Here is a 20,264-nt window from a genome sequence, read left to right as displayed (position 1 = left end):
GCACTACATTATAGTCTAAAGAAACGTTAAAGTAAACCCAGTAGGGGTTTCGGAAACTCTCACTGTGAAAATGTTACTGATTTAAAGGTTTTTCATTATTCCTGTGAAAAGGCCAATAGTTGGACTTAAAATGATATAAACGAATACTACCCATCGTGCTTCAGCAAGCACAGTGAGCGCTCTACCGTGAGAAGCTTTTCTGAGCTGGAATTTTGTTTATCAGTAGTTTTCATGTATATATGTATAATATTAATTTACTGTTATTTCACAGGACAAATTAGTCCAGATGTCCACGATTTCTAAGCACTTTGGACTGAAATACAAAGAAGAATCGTACATCTTTAAAGAGATTGAGAAGGTTCACAAGGAGACTAAAAAGGAATTTCTCCGATTCAAGGAGAAGTTGGCCTCCAAGCCGGCTGTGGGTGAAGTCCCTGTTTTCGGCCTCCGGGTCCCCGGTCCGGCCCGGCATGGGGGGAAGTGGAGCGTTTCCCGCGCCGGACCCCAAAAGCCACCAGACTCCCCTCGGGCCAAAGGCCGTGCGCCCCTCGATGCGGCCCTCCCGCAGCCGGCGCCCCGAGGCGCAGCGCGGCCCCGGGGCCCGAGCGAGGCGGCCGCTTCCGGGAAGACCCAGCCCTTCTGCCCCCAGGACTTCTACTTGCGGAGCTCCGTGTTCCTCCGGCACTGGCCCCAGAAGAAGCCGCCGGTCATCGCCTCCAGGGCGGGCACGTCCAGACCCGTGGTCCTGATGCCGCCACCTGCGCCCAGGGGGAAGGTCCGGGCGCACCAGGGCGCCAGGAGCCCACGGCCCGCGGGCTCCAAGCCGGTCCTCGACCCGGCCGGGGGCCGCGACGCGAGCCAGGAGCCGGCTCGGCTCGCGGAGGCCCGCAAGACCAGAGAGACGAAGGGCGGCTCCCTGTCCGGAGACGAGGGAGACTCGGAGGCGGCCGGCCGGCGGAGTGAAGTGAGAATTCACACCCGCTTCCTGCGCGAGGGCTCGCGCGGCGAGTCGCGGGAAGCCCCCGTGTCGGTTTCCAAAACCGACCGCGAGAGCGATCCGCCGAGTGACGCGCGGGAGGCCGCCCCGCAGGACCCGCAGCCCGTGCGAGCGATCCCGGCATCCATCGAGATCATCGCCCCGCTTCAGTCCGAGGCCCAGCAGGCCTCCAACCCGAGCATCAAAGAGCTCATCCAGAGCGTCCTCGGCCAGAACTACGACATTAAAATGGAAGTAGGTGACCCAAAAGGAGAGTAGTATTTCTCCTGGGTAAATGTAACTTAAGGATACAAACATAAAATAAGTGCATGTGGTGTGTTATAAGCTAGACAAAACGCTGGGGTGTTATTCAGTTTCTTTGAATTTTCCATCGAGGGAGTATATCCTCTTTAAAAAGTGAAAATAATTGAGAGTATATTTCAAAAACTGGTACAAAGAACATTAGTTTTTAGACCTGAGTAATGCATCACTGGTAACCTTTCCTTTCAAAGTCTTTGTGATTATTTAGTATTGATTTAGCAGATGTTTTATATGAAAGAGTCTTTTTCTGTACAGTTTATTAACAGTGAATCTATATCTTAAGAAGATCAGTATATTACTAATAAGTTGAATTTATGAGTTCTGTACTATTTTCAGTGAAAACCGTTCTCCTAAAATATCTTTAAAAAATTTACTTTCTAGGTCTTCCCAATTATAGAGACTATAAGTTATTATTTGTCCCAATGACAACCCCATCAGGTGGGTACCCATGAGAGCCCCATTTTACATAAGAGGCTTCCTGGCTTTCGTGAGGTTAAGAGGATTGGCTCACAGTCCTGCAACTAAGGCAGAGCAGAGCTGGGATTCCATCCCAGCGGGTCACACCCCAGAGAGTAGACTGGAACCATGCCAGGGCTGGCTATTTGTTGATTGTGATGTGTCGTCCCCAGCAGGGAGCAAAGCTAGATAGGGTCATAGTTTAAGATATTTTGTTCATTATATAGACTTTGCCTTGACGGGGACCTTCAAAGTAAAAATAATAGCAGGGGAATCTGAGTCCCACACAGAAAGAGAGAGAGGGAGAGAGGGAGGGAAGAAGGGAAGGAGGAAAGGACAGAGAGAGAGAGAGAGAGAGTTTTTTTTTTTTTGAGAATGGTAATGAGAATGGCACTTAGGGGGGAAGAAGATTCTATTACTGTTCTTGGCTGCAGCTCCAAACCTCTTGTTAGTACACAGAATACTGCTGCCACATTATGTCTTTAAAATAGTTTCAGCCCAGAATATACTCTTGGCTGTGATTTAAGGAATGTGATCCTAAAGCCCATTAGGGAAACAAAAACGTGTAAGGACAAGAGTCCCCAGTGTCGTCTTTGACCTAATGTTTGTCGGCAGAATGGGACAAATGTTTTCAGTTAAGACCCATACCTCGATACGGTTACTGAACAAGATCAGTGTGACTGCTCAGGCCGTTTCAAAATGGGTATTTCTAATTAGGTTTTCTGTGGGCCTAACAGAAAATGAATCAGGGATGCACACTGGAGAGCCTCAATGGAGAGAACAAAGCCTCATTGCCTGCCCCTGTGAGAAGAACTCTGTGACATAGTCAAGGCATGTGACATGAAGAGGGGCCTATATTAGAAGCTGGCTCGAGGTCCTGTACAGTTGGGGAAAGTTATACTTTTAGAGCAAGGCCCCATAGAGAAAGTACATTTTGAAGGGTTCAAATAGAATAGAATATAAGAAGGGAGTGTATCAGTGACGAATGGGCCCTGGGACAGTGAATTCTGTTCTTTCTGGTATTCCATTTCTCTTGTGTATCCTTTTCTGGTGCTTCAGTTACCTGAATTGTTTTATGTAGGAGAGTGGCCTGAAGGATTAGGGTCAGAAGCCAGGGTCACTAACTAGCCCCGCATTGTAAGACTTGGCCAGTTTCAAATGCCTCAGTCCCATCCTGCCTTCCATTGTATTGATTTTTTTGTGTAGCTAGATTTTGTTCTTGCTTTTAAAACTTTGCCTCTGCCTGCCCCCCACCCAACAATTCCAGAAGATGGAGCTTTGCATTATCTTGGTTTCAGAAGTTTTATTAGGGTGAGAAGAGAACAATGGGGAATTTGTCGAAATGGCTATGGCTGGGTAGGTAAGAGAAAGTGATGAGAATGCAAACGTAAAAGTGGTATCTAAATTATGATTTTAAAAATTCTTAAGATTACAATAAGGACACTTGTTTTAAACATTTGGAGTTTATATAAACAATGTTCTCTCCATGATAAGCAAGGAATATGGTTCTTTACTTTAGACATCTTAATTTGGAGCCAGTCCCCGGAGGGAAAGCCAAAGGATAAGACAGTCCTGGCAGGGTGTGCTGTCTCTGTTTAGAGTTTGGGCAGAGCCCTTTCAGACCTAGCATTCAGAGTTCCACAAACAATTACATAGGCCAAAAGGTGCACAGAATATCTAAAGATGAAACTCAGCTGTCAAATGTAGGTCAAACATCTAAACCAGGGTTTCTCAACCTTGGCACTTAACTTTTTGTTTGAATAATCCTTCTTTGTGGGTGGCTGTCCTGTAATTGTAGGATGTTTAGAATTATCCCTGGCCTCTACCCAGTAGATGCCAGTAGTATGATCCTCTCGTCACCCTCCCCACCACCAAGTCATAACAATTGGAATATCTCTAGATGTTGCTGAATGAGACCCTGGGGAGAAGGGCAAAATTGCTCCCCTTTTAACCTCCCATCTAGTTAGGAACTACTGTCTTAAACAGTATGCATACACTATGGCAGGAGGGATAGAAATGTTATAAGGTCCTATGTTTGTTTTACTGAGGAGTTCAATACTATCACTCACAAAATACATTCTAATTATATGAGACTGAAGTTCAGAGACTACCTTCCAGATATTAATTGAGGATGAAGGAATCAGCCCTTCCTGGCTTCTGTCATGTGTAGTTGTTTTTGGCCATATAGCTCAAAAGAAAAATGGCTTAACATGACCCACGTAAGAGGGAATTCATGTCCCAAGGTCTTCTTTAAACAAATAATGTATAGCTCACAAGCAAATGTTTTATCATAAAACTTATGCCTGCCTTTAACTTTAGGGAAGATGAAATAGATGTACTTTTGCCTCTTCCTGCTAAGTACAACTAAGTACAAACCTTAGATGTTATTTATAAAACAAACATGAGAAGACTCCAAAAGGTGGAGAGAAGCAGACTGGCTAGGGACTTTGGGATCCAAGGAATCACATAACCTGATGAGTTCTCAGGTTTTCTTTTGGTCTCATGTCTGCCAGATTTGGAGCTAAAGAAGCTGGCAACCTAAGAATGCCAATGGGTGCAGACAGAAAAAGCCCCAGCCAAAGCCTGCTCTCTGTAGCTAAGGATCAAGAAAGGGGCAGCCTAGCAAGATGAAACTTTTAGACAATAACTGTGCTACTTTAGTCAAACACCACAGAAAAACCTATGGCCCTATCCCCACCCCTGCCAGCCAGGGCTGAGGGGGGAGCCTAAACTTCCACTCTTACCAGGCTGAAACAAGGTACCCCAACTCCTTCCCTAATGATGTGGTGTTAGTGGAGAGTCAAGACTTTCAACACTGCCTGGCAGTAAAGAGGCTACCCTACCCACCCCCCCTGCCCCCTTAGTGTCACTGGACGCCTTGTAGGGAACGGTAATGAGAGACTTCTGTCCCTCCCCACCAGGATGGTATCAGTAGAGGCCTAGTGGGGGGCCAGAACTCCTACTCCCGCCCAGCAATAGCAGGGAGCCCCTTACCTCTGGTGCCAGTGGAGACCAAGCTGGGAATTTGGACCACTACCCCTACCTGGCAGTAATGAGGCAGCCTTGGCCCTCCTCCTACTGCCCCTACTAGAGCAGTTTCAGAGGAATGTTTAAATAAGATCCAGACTCTCATAATACCCCAAATGTCCAGGTTTCAATAGAAAATCACTTATACCAAGAACTGAGAACATTTAGACTTGGAATAAAAAAAGACAATGAATACCAACACTGAGATGACTGAGATGTTAGAATTATCTGACAAAGATTTTAAAGAGGCCCTCAAAAAAAAGCCCCAATGAGCAATAATAATGAGCACACTTGGAACAATGAGAAAAAGAGAAAGTCTTAGCAGAGAAATAGAAAGTCTCAGTAAAGAAACAGAACATATAAAGAGAACCAAAGAAAAATTTTAGAACTAAAAAATACAGTAATTGAAATAAAACTCAATGGATGGCTCAAAAACTGAACGGAGGGGAGATAGTGGAAAGAATCAATGAACACAAGGATGGAACAATACAATTTTCTCAGTCTGAACAATAGAGAGACAATAGACTGGGGGAAAAAAATAGAGCCTCAGGGACTTGTGGGACTATAACAGAAGATCTAACCTTCCTGCTATCAAAGTTCTGGAAAATGACAAAAGCCCAAACCAAAGAAACCCAAAGGAATCCACACCAAAACATGTAATAGTCAAACTTTTGAAAACTAAAGAAAAAGAAAAAGTCTTTGAAAGCAATGAGAGAGAAACAATGTGTTACGTATAGGGAAAAGCAACTTGAATGACGGGATTTCTCACTGGAAACCATGGAGGCCAGAAGGATTGGCACAGCATTTTCAAATGCTGAAAGAAAAGAACTGTCCACCCAAAATTCTGTATCTAGGCAAATTATCCTTCAAGAATGTAGGGAAAATCAAGACATTCTCAGATGAAGGAAAGCTAAGAGAATTTGTCACTTGCAGTCTTACCCTAAAAGGATGACTAAAGGAAGTTCTCTAAACAGAAAGGAATGATTAGAAGAAAGGACTTGGAACAAACACCAGGAAGAAAGAAAGAATATAATAAGCAAAAACTATGGCTAAATACAATAGACATTCCTTCTTCTGAGCTTTTCAAATGTATTTGATGGTTGATGCTAAAATTATAATGCTGTTTGATGTGATTTTAAATGTATGTAGAAGAAATATTTAAGACAATTATAAATAGGGGAAGGTAAATAGATATAAAGGGAATATGGTTTCTATAGTTCACTGTAATTGGAAAATAACAATTCCAGTAGACTGTAATAAGTTATGTATATATAATGTACTATCTGGAGCAATGACCAAAAAAGCTATACAAAGAGATTCACTCAAAAAACATTATAGATAAATCAAAATAGAATTAAAAAATTTTAAGTAACCCACAGGAAGGCAGGTAAAAAGTAAACATAAGCAAAAAGCAGAGAATAAAAGGAAAACAAGAAATAAGGTAGCAGTTTCAAACTCAAATATATCAATAGCAACATTAAAGGTAAATGGTCTACATAAACTGATTGAAAGCACAGATTGGCAAGTGGATTCCATATATAACCCAACTATATATTGTTTACAAGAAACATACTTCCAGTATAATGATATAGGCAGGTTTAAAATAAAGCATGAAAAAACATCAGGCACACCTTCTTCAAAAGAAAATAGGAGGGGCTATATTAATTTCAGTTAAAGTAGACTTCAGAACAAAGAAATTACTAGAGACACAATGGGCATTATAATATGATAAAAGGTTCAATCCATTAAGAAGACAAAGCAATCCTAAATTTGTTTGAACCAAACAACAGAGCTGAAAAAATATGTGAAGTAAAAACTGAAAGGAGAAATAGATGAATCTACATAGTTGAAGATGTCAACACCCTTCTTTCAACAATTGATAGAAAACTAGATAGAAATTTCCCAAGAATATAGAACTCTACAATACCAACAAACATCAGGATCGAATGTACATTTTTAGAACACTGCACCTAACAGCAGCAGAAGGCACATTTTTGTCACTGTCCATGTGACATATACTAAGACCATATCTGGTCCATAAAAATGAACGTCAGTAAGTTGAAAAGCATTGACATCAGGGGAGACCTTCAAGATGGCAGAGGAGTAAGATGTGGAGATCATCTTCCTCCCCACAGACACATCAGAAATACATCTACATGTGGAACAACTCCTACAGAACACCTACTGAACGCTGGCAGAAGACCTCAGACTTCCCAAAAGGCAAGAAATTACCCACGTACCTGGGTAGGGCAAAAGAAAAAAGAAAAAACAGAGACAAAAGAATAGGGATGGGACCTGCACCTCTGGGAGGGAGCTGTGAAGGAGGAAAATTTTCCACACACTAGGAAACCCCTTCAAGAGCGGAGATGGGGGGTGGCTGGGCGGGGGGAAGCTTTGGAGCCATGGAGGAGAGTGCAGCAACAGGGGTGCAGAGGGCAAAGCAGAAAGATTCCCACACAGAGGATCAGTGCTGACCAGCACTCACCAGCCTGAGGGGCTTCTCTGCTCACCTGCTGGGATGGGTGGGGGCTGGGAGCTGAGGCTCTGGCTTTGGAGGTCAGATCCCAGGGAGAGGACTGGGGTTGGCGGTGTGAACACAGCCTGAAGGGGGCTAGTGCACCACAGCTAGCTGGGAGGGAGTTTGGGGAAAAGTCTGAAACTGCCTAAGGGGCAAGAGACCATTGTTTTGGGGTGTGTGAAGAGAGGGGATTCAGAGCACCACCTGGAGACGGGCATGAGCTGTGGCTATCAGCACGAACACCAGAGACAGGCATGAAATGCTAACACTGCTGCTTCAGCCACCAAGAATCCTGTGTGCAAGCACGGGTCACTATCCACACCTCCCCTCCTGGGAGCCTGTGCAGCCTGCCACTGCCAGGGTCCCGTGATCAAGGGACAACTTCCCTGGGACAACACACGGCGCACCTCAGGCTGGTGCAACATCACGCTGGCCTCTGCCACCGCAGGCTCGTGCCACATCCGTACCCCTCCCTCCCCCCGGCCTGAGTGAGCCAGAGCTCCCTAATCAGCTGCTACTTTAGCACCATCCTGTCTGGGTGGGGAACAGATGCCCTCAGGTGACCTACAAACAGAGGGGGCCCAAATCCAAAGCTGAACCTCAGGAGCTGTGCGAACAAAGAAGAGAAAGGAAAATTCACTGTGCAGCCTCAGGAGCAGTGGATTAAACCTCCACAATAAACTTGATGTACCCTGCATCTGTGGAATACCTGAATAGACAACGAATCATCCCAAAATTGAGGCGGTGGACTTTGGGAGCAACTGTAGACCTGGGGTTTGCTTTCTGGGTCTAATTCGTTTCTGGTTTTGTGTTTATCTTAGTTTAGTACTTAGAGCTTATTATCATTGGTGGATTTGTTTATTGATTTGGTTACCCTCTTTCTTTTTTTTATATATAGATATATATATATTTTTTCCTTTTTCTCCTTTTTGTGAGTGTGTATGCCTATGCTTCTCTGTGTGATTTTGTCTGTATAGCTTTGCTTTTACCATTTGTCCTAGGGTTCTGTCTGTCTTTTTTTTTTTTTAGTATGGTTTCTAGCGCTTGTTATCATTGGTGGATTTGTTTTTTGGTTTGGTTGCTCAGACTTCCCAAAACCTGTGTGGCTGACAGGGTCTTGGTGCTCTGGCCAGGTATCAGGCCTGTGCCTCTGACGTGGGAGAGCTGAGTTCAGGACATTGGTCAACCAGAGACCTCCCGGCTCCACATAATATCAAATGGCGAAAGCTCTCCCAGAGATCTCCATCTCAACACTAAGACCCACCTCCACTCAAAGACCAGCAAGCTACAGTGCTGGAAACCCTAGACCAAACAACTAGCAAGGCAGGAACACAACCACACCCATTAGCAGAGAGGCTGCCTAACATCATAATAAGCTCACAGACACCCCAAAACACACCACCGGATGTGGTCCTGCCCACCAGAAAGACAAGATCCAGCCTCATCCACCAGAACATGGGCACCAGTCCCCTCCACCAGGAAGCCTACACAACCCACTGAACCAATCTTAGCCACTGGGGGCAGACACCAAAAACACAGGGAACTACAAACCTGCAGCCTGTGAAAAGGAGACCCCAAACACAGTAAGTTAAGCAAAATGAGAAGACAGAGAAACACACAGCAGATGAAGGAGCAAGGTAAAAACCCACCAGCCCAAACAAGTGAAGAGGAAGTAGGCAGTCTACCTGAAAAAGGATTCAGAGTAATGATAGTAAAGATGATCCAAAATCTTAGAAGTAGAATGGAGAAAATACAAGAAACGTTTAACAAGGACCTAGAAGAGCTAAAGAGCAAACAAAAAATGATGAACAACACAATAAATGAAATGAAAGATTCTCTAGAAGGAATCAATAGCAGAAAAACTGAGGCAGAAGAACAGATAAGTGACCTGGAAGATAAAATAGTGGAAATAACTATCACAGAGCAGATTAAAGAAAAAAGAATGAAAAGAATTGAGGACAGACTCAGAGACCTCTGGGACAACATTAAATGCACCAACATTCAATTCATAGAGGTCTCAGAAGAAGAGAGAAGGAAAGGGACTGAGAAAATATTTGAAGAGATTATAGTTGAAAACTTCCCTAATATGGGAAAGGAAATAGTCAATCAAGTCCAGGAAACGCAGAGAGGCCCATACAGGATAAATCCGAGGAGAAACACACCAAGACACATATTAATCAAACTATCAAAAATTAAATACAAAGAAAAATATTGAAAACAGCAAGGGAGAGGCTTCCCTGGTGACGCAGTAGTTGAGGGTCCGCCTGCCAATGCAGGGGACACAGGTTCGTGTCCCGGTCTGGGAAGGTCCCACGTGCTGTGGAGCGGCTGCGCCTGTGAGCCATGGCTGCTGAGCCTGCACGTCCGGAGCTTGTGCTCTGCAACGGGAGAGGCCACAACAGTGAGAAGCCCGCGTACAGCAAAAAAAAAAAAAAAAAAAAAAAAGAAAAAGGAAGGGAAAAACAACAAATAACATACAAGGGAATCCCCATAATGTTAAGAGCTGATCTTTCAGCAGAAACTCTCCAAGCCAGAAGGGAGTGGCAGAACATATTTAAAGTGATGAAAGGGAAAAACCTACAACCAAGATTACTCTACCCAGCAAGGATCTCATTCAGATTCGTCAGAGAAATCAAAAGCTTTACAGACAAGCAAAAGCTAAGAGAATTCAGCACCACCAAACCAGCTTTACAACAAATGCTAAAGGAACTTCTGTAGGCAGGAAACACAAGAGAAGGAAAAGACCTACAATAACAAATCGAAAACAATTAAGAAAATGCGAATAGGCACATACATATCGGTAACTACCTTAAATGTAAATGGATTAAATGCTCCAACCAAAAGACACAGACTGGCTGAGTGGATACAAAACCAAGACCCATATATATGCTGTGTACAAGAAACCCACTTCAGACCTAGGGACACATACAGACTGAAAGTGAAGGGATGGAAAGAGATATTCCATGCAAATAGAAATCAAAAGAAAGCTGGAGTAGCAATTCCCATATCAGACAAAATAGACTTTAAAATAAAGACTATTATAAGAGACAAAGAAGGACACTACATAATGCCCAAGGGCTCAATCCAAGAAGAAGATATAACAGTTGTAAATATTATGCACCCAACATAGGAGCACTTCAATACATAAGGCAAATGCTAACAGCCGTAAAAGGGGAAATTGACAGTAACACAATAATAGTAGGGGACTTTAACATCCCACATTCACCAATGGACAGATCAACCAAAATGAAAATAAATAAGGAAACACAAGCTTTAAATGATACATTAAACAAGATGGACTTAATTGATATTTATAGGACATTCCATCCAGAAACAACAGAATACACTTTCTTCTCAAGTGCTCATGGAACATTCTCCAGGATAGATCATATCTTGGGTCACAAATCAAACCTTGGTAGATATAAGAAAATTGAAATCGTATCAGGTTATCTTTTCTGACAACAACGCTATGAGACTAGATATCAATTACAGGAAAAAATCTGTAAGAAATACAAACACATGGAGGCTAAACAATACACTACTAAACAACCAAAAGATCGCTGAAGAAATCAAAGAGGAGGTCAAAAAATACCTAGAAAAAAATGACAATGAAAACACAACGACCCAAAACCTATGGGATGCCGCAGAGGCAGTTCTAAGAGGGACGCTTATAGCAATACAATCCTACCTCAAGAAACAAGAAACATCTCAAATAAACAACCTAACCTTACACCTAAAGCAGTTAGAGAAAGAAGATTAAAAAAACCCCAAAGTTAGCAGAAGGAAAGAAATCATAAAGATCAGATCAGAAGTAAAGGAAGAAGAAATGAAGGAAACAATAGCAAAGATCAGTAAAACTAAACCTGGTTCTTTGAGAAGATAAACAAAATTGATAAACCTTTAGCCAGACACGTCAAGAAAAAAAAGGGAGAAGACTCAATAGAATTAGGAATGAACAAGGAGAAGTAACAACTGACACTGCAGAAATACAAAGGATCATGAGAGACTACTACAAGCAACTATATGCCAATAAAATGGACACCCTGGAAGAAATGGACAAATTCTTAGAAAAACACAACCTTCTGAGACTGAACCAGGAAGAAATAGAAAATATAAACAGACCAATCACAAGCACTGAAATTGCAGCTGTGATTAAAAATCTTCCAACAAACAAAAGCCCAGGACCAGATGGCTTCACAGGCAAATTCTATCAAACATTTAGAGAAGAGCTAATACCTATCCTCCTCAAGCTCTTCCAAAATATAGCAGGGGGAAGAACACTCCCAAGCTCATTCTACGAGGCCACCATCATCCTGATACCAATACCAGACAAAGGTGTCACAAAGAAAGAAAACTACAGGCCAATATCCCTGATGAACATAGATGCAAAAATCCTCAACAAAATACTAGCAAACAGAATCCACAGCACATTAAAAGGATCATACACCATGATCAAGTGGGGTTTATCCCAGGAATGCAAGGATTCTTCTGTATATGCAAATCAATCAATGTGATAAACCATATTAACAAATTGAAGGATAAAAACCATATGATCATCTCCATAGATGCAGAAAATGCTTTTGACAAAATTTAACACCCATTTATGATAAAAACCTTCCAGAAAGTAGGCACAGAGGGAACTTACCTCAACATAATAAAGGTGATATATGACAAACCCACAGCCAACATTGTTCTCAATGGTGAAAAACTGAAACCATTTCCTCTAAGGTCAAGAACAAGACAACGTTGTCCACGCTCACCACTACTATTCAACGTAGTTTTGGAAGTTTTAGCCACAGCAATCAGATAAAAAGTAATATAAGGAATCCAAATCGGAAAAGAAGAAGTAAAGATGTCACTGTTTGCAGAAGACATGATGCTCTTCATGGAGAATCCTAAAGATGCTACCAGAAAACCACTAGAGCTAATCGATGAATTTGGTTAAGTAGGAGGATACAAAATTAATGCACAGAAATCTCTTGCATTCCTATACACTAATGATGAAAAATCTGTAAGAGAAATAAAGGAAACACTCCCATTTACCATTGCAACAATAAGAATAAAATACCTAGATGTAAACCTACCTAAGGAGACAAAAGACCTGTGTGCAGAAAGCTATGACACTGATGAAAAAAATTAAAGATGATACAAACAGATGGAGAGATATACCAGGTTCTTAGATTGGAAGAATCAACATTGTGAAAATGACTATAGTACCCAAAGCAATCTACAGATTCAATGCAATCCCTATCAAACTACCAGTGGCATTTTTCACAGAACTAGAACAAAAATTTCACAATTTTTCTGGAGACATAAAAGGCCCATAATAACCAAAGCAATCTTGAGAAAGAAAACGGAGCTGGAGGAATCAGGCTCCCTGACTTCAGACTATACTACAAAGCTACAGTAATCAAGACAGTATGGCACTGGCACAAAAACAGAAATATAGATCAATGGAGCAGGATAGAAAGCCCAGAGATAAACGCATGCACATATGGTCACCTTATCTTTGATAAAATAGGTAAGAATATACAATGGAGAAAAGACAGCCTCTTCAATAAGTGGTGCTGGGAAAACTGGATAGCTACATGTAAAAGAATGAAATTGGAACACTCCCTAACATCATACACAAAAATAACCTCAAAATGGATTAAAGACCTAAATGTAAGGCCGGACACTATAAAACTCCTAGAGGAAAACATAGGCAGAACACTCTATGACATAAATCACTGTAAGATCCTTTTTGACCCACCTCCTAGAGATACGGAAATAAAAACAAAAACAAACAAATGGGACTTAATTAAACTTAAAAGCTTTTTCACAGCAAAAGAAACCATAAACAAGTTGAAAAGACCACCCTCAGAATGGGAGAAAATATTTGCAAATGAAGCAACTGACAAAGGATTAATCTCCAAAATTTACAAGCAGCTCAATATCAAAAAACCAACCCAATCCAAAAATGGGCAAAAGACCTAAATAGACATTTCTCCAAAGAAGATATATAGATTGCCAACAAACACATGAAAGGATGCTCAACAACATTGGCATGGACGTATGTACACTACCAAATATAAAATAGATAGCTAGCGGGAAGCAGCCACATAGCACAGGGAGATCAGCTCAGTGCTTTGTGACCACCTAGAGGGGTGGGATAGGGAAGGTGGGAGGGAGAAACAAGAGGGAGATGTGGGGATATATGTATATGTAAAGCTGACTCACTTCGTTATACAGCTGAAACTAACACAGCATTACAAAGCATTGTACTCCAATAAAGATGTTTAAAAAAAAAGAATTGACTCATATAGAGTGTGTTCTCTGCTCATAATGGAATCAAACTAGAAATTAATAACAGACTGTTAAAAAGAAAATCTCCAAACACTTGGGAACTAAACATTAGAGTTCTAAATAATCCGTGGGTCAATGGGGAAGCCTCAGAGAATTTTAAAAAATTGAACTAAATTAAAATAAAAGTACAAAATATCAAAATTTATGGAACAGAGGTAAAGCAGTGCATTTTTCCTAGAGAAATGAAAATTTATATTCAAACAAAAACCTGAGATGAATGTTCATAGACGCTTGTAGTACTTAATAGCCAAAAACTAGAAATAACCCAGATGTCCTTCAAGGGGTAAGTGGTCATATATTACTCAGTAATAAAAAGAAATAAGGTATTGATAGGTGCCACAATTTGGATGAATCCCCAGAAAATTATGCTGAAGCAAAAAATCCAATCTCAACATGTTACATACTGTACAATTCCATTTATACAACATTCTTAAAATGACTAAATTCTAGGAATGGAGAACAGATTTGTGGCTGCCAGGGGTTGAGGACAGGCTTGGAGTAGGGGAGGGTGAGAGGGAAGTATGTATAGCTTTAGAAAGGCGACATGGGAAAGCCTCATGGTGATGGAGATGTTTTGTATCTTGATTGTGTCAGTGTCAGTATCCTGCCTGTGATTTTGTATTGTAGTTTTGCATGATATTCCCATTGGGGAAAGCTGATAAAGGGTACATGGGATATCTCTGTATTATTTGCTACAAGTGAATATGAATCTACAATTACTTCAAAACAGAAACTTTAATTAAAATGTTACCAGATTCTTTATAAAATTTATTTTTACAAGTTTTAAGAAGAAACATAGGGAAACAGTAATAAATTCTCTTCTAAATCCCCTTTAACTCACCAACAGTAACCGATACTTGTTGTTTATCCTTCTATTTATCTTAAGTCTTTAGTACAAATGTGTACACATACATACATATATAGGGTTTTTTCTTATAAAAATAAGAACATATGGTACACATTATTCTGCAGCTTATTTTTTGACACACATCAATGGAGATTGATTTTTAATTTATTCTTTTAAATAGCTGTATAGTATTTAAACATTTTAAATAGTATTTAAACATTTCCTTGGCCCTTTGCTTTTCAAATTTTATGTTTCCCTATCCTAGGAACAAAGTTTTGCTCATTGGAGGTATAAATCAGGGAACCTACCAGGATCTGGGCAAAGAAAAGCAATCTATTGTTTGAATGTCACCAGTGCAATTGGGAGGGACTAGTTTGGACAAATCTTTTCTCTTCAGAGTGACAGATGCATTTATTACACTTTTCTTTTACACATTCCCTTTGTGCAGTACTTTTTTGTTTTCATAGATGTTAACAGCTTAAAGTAGTACAAATGATGTAATGATTAAGAAGTTTCTTGATTTACAGTTTTTTTTCCCTGTGAAGTTTTAAAGTCTTTCAGATAACATTTAGATGCCTTCAGTAAATACAAAATGCTTATGTGTTTAATTTCATTCATTTTTAAAGGGTGGAAAATATTATTTTTATTAGTTTTTGAGAGAAAATTCCTATTCCTTTAGCTGGTTTGGTTGTAATAATAATTTTGAACCAAGCTAGGAGTTGCTCCTTTAAAATAAACTTATTCTTGGTTGGATACAAGCACATTTTATTTTCCATGAGGATATTTTTTCAAGATTGAAATACAGAGTTACTTGAAAAATGAAATGCTAATTTATTATAGAATTCAGGTGTACCTTTTTCCTGATTGTTAGTACAGATACTGCCCAGCAATGATTTTTTTCTTTTGCCTGTTCGTGTAATAAAGTCTCTTAATTTAGACTATAAAGGACAAATGAATTGGAATCTTGAAAGTAATCCATTTTCACATATGCCACGGTTTGAGTACACATGAGGTTTTTAATTTTTATTTGTTTGGCTGTGCCACATAAATTGCAGGATCTTAGTTCCTTGACCAGGGATCGAACCTCGGCCCCTGGCAGTGAGAGCATCAAGTCCTAACCACTGGGCAGCCAGGGAATCCCCAAGAATTTTTAAATGTTAGCGAAATAATTGCTTTTTTCTGGTTACTTTGGGTACAGTTATTTGTATAGTTCGGATAAAGACGTTTCCCCTCTACGGATTGTTATTTCAATACATAACTCAGTTTTAACTTTGATTTCCTAATGTAGACTTTTTTTTAATAGATCTTTATTGGAGTATAATTGCTTCACAGTACTGTGTTAGTTTCTGTTGTACACCAAAGTGGATCAGCCATATGCATACACATGTCCCCATATCCCCTCCCTCTTGAGCCTCCCTCCCATCCTCCTAATCCCACCCCTCTAGGTCATCGCAAAGCACCGAGCTGACCTCCCTGTGTTATGCTGCTGCTTCCCACTAGCTAACTATTTTACTTTCGGTAGTGTATACATGTTGATGCTACTCTCACTTCACCCCAGCATACCCCTCCCACCCTGTATCCTCAAGTCCATTCTCTATGTGTACATTTTTATTCCTGCCCTGCAACTAGGTTCATCAGTAACATTTCTTTTTTTTTTTAGATTCCATATATATGCGTTAGCATATGGTATTTGTTTTCTCTTTCTGACTTACTTCACTCTGTATGACAGAATCTGGGTCCATCCACCTCACTGCACATAACTCAATTTCGTTTTTTTTTTATGGCTGAGTAATATTCCGTTGTATATATGTGCCACATCTTCTTTATCCATTTATCTGTCGGTGGACACTTAGGTTTGTTCCATGTCCTGGCTATTGTAAATAGTGCTGCAATGAACATTGTGGTACATGTCTCTTTTTGAATTATGGTTTTCTCAGGATATATGACTGGTAGTGGGATTGCTGGGTCATATGGTAGTTCCATTTTTAGTTTTTTAAGGAACCTCCATACTGTTTTCTATAGTGGTTGTTTCAATTTACATTCCCACCAACAGTGCAGGAGGGTTCCCTTTTTACCACACCCTTTCCAGGATTTATTATTTGTAGATTTTTTGTTGATGGCCATTCTGACTGGTGTGAGGTGATACCTCATTGCATTTTGATTTTCATTTCTCTAATAATTAGATGTTGAGCATTTTTTCATGTGCCTGTTGGCCACCTGTATGTCTTCCTTGGTGAAATGTCTATTTAGGTTTTCTGCCCATTTTTTACTTGGATTGTTTGTTTTTTTTGATATTGAGCTCCATGAGCTGTTTGTATATTGTGGAGATTAATCCTTTGTCTGTTGTTTCATTTGCAAATATTTTCTCCCATTCTGATGGTTGTCTTTTCATCTTGTTTATGGTTTCCTTTGCTGTGCAAAGCCTTTTAAGTTTAATTAAGTCCCATTTGTTTATTTTTGTTTTTATTTCCATTACTCTAGGAGGTGGGTCAAAAAAGATCTTACTGTGGTTTATGTCAAAGCGTGTTTTTCCTATGTTTTCCTCTAAGAGTTTTGTAGTGTCCGGTCTTACATTTAGGTCTTTAATCCATTTGGAGTTTATTTTTGTGTATGGTGTTAGGGAGTATTCTAATTTCATTCTTTTACATGTAGTTGTCCAGTTTTCCCAGCACCACTTATTGAAGAGGCTGTCTTTTCTCCATTGTATGTTCTTGGCTCCTTTGTCATAAATTAGGTGACCATATGTGCATGGGTTTATCTCTGGGCATTCTATCCTGTACCATTGATCTATATTTCTGTTTTTGTGCCAGTACCATACTGTTCTGACAACTCTAGCTTTGTAGTATAGTCTGAGATCAGGGAGCGTGATTCCTCCAGTTCCATTCTTCTTTTGCAAGATTGATTTGGCTATTCAGGATCTTTTGTGTTTCCATATAAATCTTAAAAAATTTTGTTACAGTTCTTATATGGTGATATTTAACTGAAAGAAAAATTGGTACCTGGAAGTGGGGTGCTGTTGTAACAAAATCATGTGGCATTTGGTAAATAGTAAATATATGTACAGTTTCCTGGGGAGAGGATCAATAACTGTAATTAAATCCTTATAAGGATATAAGGCCTACAAAAAAGATTAAGAACCCTTTATCTTAATATATCTCAATAAAATTTTTAGTGTAAAGATGTGGTAGATAAAATATGATCATACATTCTTTTTGCTCTAATTTAAAAATTTCATTAACAACCAGAAACTCATCCACGGAGAACGTCAAGTTAAGAATCCTTGGCTTGAGTATTGGTATGTTTTCATTAACTTTCAGTTTACCCTCTCCATCTGCAGATACAGTTCTTTATTTACCTTATTAAAATTGTTTTTCACTGGATATTTGGGTAGTTAGGATTAAGACATTTCCCCTCTGTGGACTGTTATTTCAATACACATCTCAATTTTAACTTTGATTTCCTAATATAGACCTTTTTAATGCTTTAAAATTTTAAGGACTAGTCCAAGGGCTTAGAATCTCCTCCAGTGGGTGGTGAGGTGGGTACAGCTGATAAACTGCATGTTTAAAATATAGCACTAATTGCCACCTTAACATTGTAGAGTTTGGGTCCATTTGTGATACCTTCAAGTCATGATTTTGACCTATTCTGTGTAAAGTGAGAGGAAAGAGTTAATGCAATTCAAAGCAGTTTTAAAAAACATAAAGTTGATATTAGGGCTTAGAATAATATGGCTACCTTGACAGCAGAGTGAACCAACTGAATGTCCCAGTTAGGTTACATGTTGACTTATTGTACACAGTAAGTTGTTTATTTTTTATTACTGAAAACTACAGTATTTGGTTGTGATTTAAGTCAGTCATTCTGTAGCTGTAAACAGCCTGCAGCTAGGCAGCTGTATTCTTTACAGTGCTTGTTTTAAAGCATAATAGGTAAACGTGGATTTTAAGGATGGGTAGATAAATAGTTTTGACAGGAAAATCAAAATCTTGAGAATTAGCCAACTACAATCATGTTTAAGCATCTTTCATCCCAAATGGAAATAATCTAATAGACTGTGCAGTACATTATCCAGTATGTATGATAGTATCCAGCACACTATCCAGCACATTATCCAATATGTATGTCATTTTGGGGAGAATATTCTTTTACAAGTACCTGGTTTCCTTAGTCCACTGTAAACTGCACTGCATCTTTTTTTTTTTTTTTTGAAAAGAGAGAATCCCTCACTGTACTTAGCACCAGCTGTACAACAGAAATAGCTCCCGGCACCACCTTCAAGAAAAAAACCAAAAATACTGTTTAAATATTCTAATTTCAAAATGTTGATGTTCTCCTTCCCTAAGGCACAGTTAAGAGGCCCCAGAGTAAAGCTGGTAACCCTGAGGGCTGTGCCTTGGAAACGATGTGTCTGTGTCTCTGTGGGGCAGTGACGGTGGGTGGCGTTGCTCCGAGGCAGCCAGCTGCTCAATGGCACAGTGGACTTTCTTTGCAGTTTCTTCAAATTCTTTCTGCTTATTGTTGGCTCCCTTTGCAATTTTGTTCTTGGCTCTTTCTTTATCCTGTTTCAAAAATTCGCTGAGGGTTAATTCTTCAAACTGCTTCTTGACAGAAAGGAAAGCACAACCAGATGAATGCTTTTTATGTTATTCTATAGGGTCGTCATCTGGCTCCCAGCCTTCTAACTCCTTGAAGCATAAGAAACACTGAGCCAGGTCGGGCTCCTTCTCAGTGGGACAGTGGACAAAGCCGGCGGCGGCCATCTGCAAAGGAGAGCTCTGCTCAGGCCCCAGCGCGGAGGGGTTCTCCCGGGATCTGGGAGCCCACAGAGGGCTGCACTGCATCTTGGTCTCACTATAGAGAAGGATGGCTTGACACATCAGCCATATTTATTATCTGTACAAGTTTTTTTGAACATAGTAGGAAAGAGGTTAAATTCTTAGTCTATTGCATTGAAACTAAAAATAATACATTCTCATTTAATAAATTTTCTTTTACATATTTTACTTTGTGTTCTTACATGGAAAAGGACTTTCAGAGTCCTGTGATAAATTTTTCCGTAGTGTTTTCTTACCTTCATTTTTCATTAAAATAGTGTCTGGAGCTGGAAGATAACCTAATTAACTTTGTATTATACATTAGATAACAAAACTGAGACCCAATGGGAGAAAGTGACTTTTGCAAGGCCATACAGGCAATTAGCATAGTTGGGATCAGAGCCAACTTAGTTCCTTTGACAACGAGACCAGAATTGGTTTTATTCTTTTACTACATCATGTTGATGGCACTTCCTTTTCCTCTTTTGCTCCATCTTCCTTTCTTTTTTCCCTCCTTACTGTCTTAAGACTCAGACCCCAGGTAACCAGAATTACTTCTCATTATGAGTTTTCCCCTCTCAGATCCCTGTGATGACTCTACATTTAGTGAGAGGCCCATCACACTCTCCTGTCCTGAGATGGCCACCCATAGCCTCTTGCTGGTGACTTCTAAACCCAACACACTTAGGCCTGGGAGGTCAGCAAGAAGCAAGGATTTGCTGCTCACAGAGTAGTGTGGTGGTGGTAGAGATGGTGTGTGTGGAATGGGACTTGGGCTAAGATTGTGTCATAAAGGGAAAGAATACAGGTGGGATGAATTATAGGTAGTGATGGCTTTAGCAGTTGATTATGTGATCACTAACCAGTTATACGTAATCAAGTACCACTGATTCTGCCAACTTAGGTTGCTGTTAATATGAATAAAAGATGAAATTGCCATTATCTGCCATCTCTCAT

The 20,264-nt window shown here is 40.3% G+C and overlaps 1 protein-coding gene across 1 annotated transcript in view; it reads left to right on the top strand.

Annotated features, from left to right (window-relative positions):
• Nucleotides 1-286: 286 nt before the first annotated feature.
• The window catches only part of TTC6 (tetratricopeptide repeat domain 6), a 196,750-nt gene continuing 176,772 nt past the window's right edge, over nucleotides 287-20,264 (top strand). The window contains exon 1 of the mRNA XM_067737263.1: nucleotides 287-1,231. Within this exon, the coding sequence (XP_067593364.1) occupies nucleotides 287-1,231 (945 nt within the window). The remainder of the gene's footprint in view (nucleotides 1,232-20,264) is intronic.

The sequence above is a fragment of the Pseudorca crassidens genome, chromosome 1, assembly GCF_039906515.1.
Source record: "Pseudorca crassidens isolate mPseCra1 chromosome 1, mPseCra1.hap1, whole genome shotgun sequence".
In the NCBI taxonomy this organism is placed as follows: Eukaryota; Metazoa; Chordata; class Mammalia; order Artiodactyla; family Delphinidae; genus Pseudorca; species Pseudorca crassidens.
The sequence above is the reverse complement of the archived record's forward strand: the minus strand, read 5'-3'. Positions and strand labels throughout refer to the sequence as shown.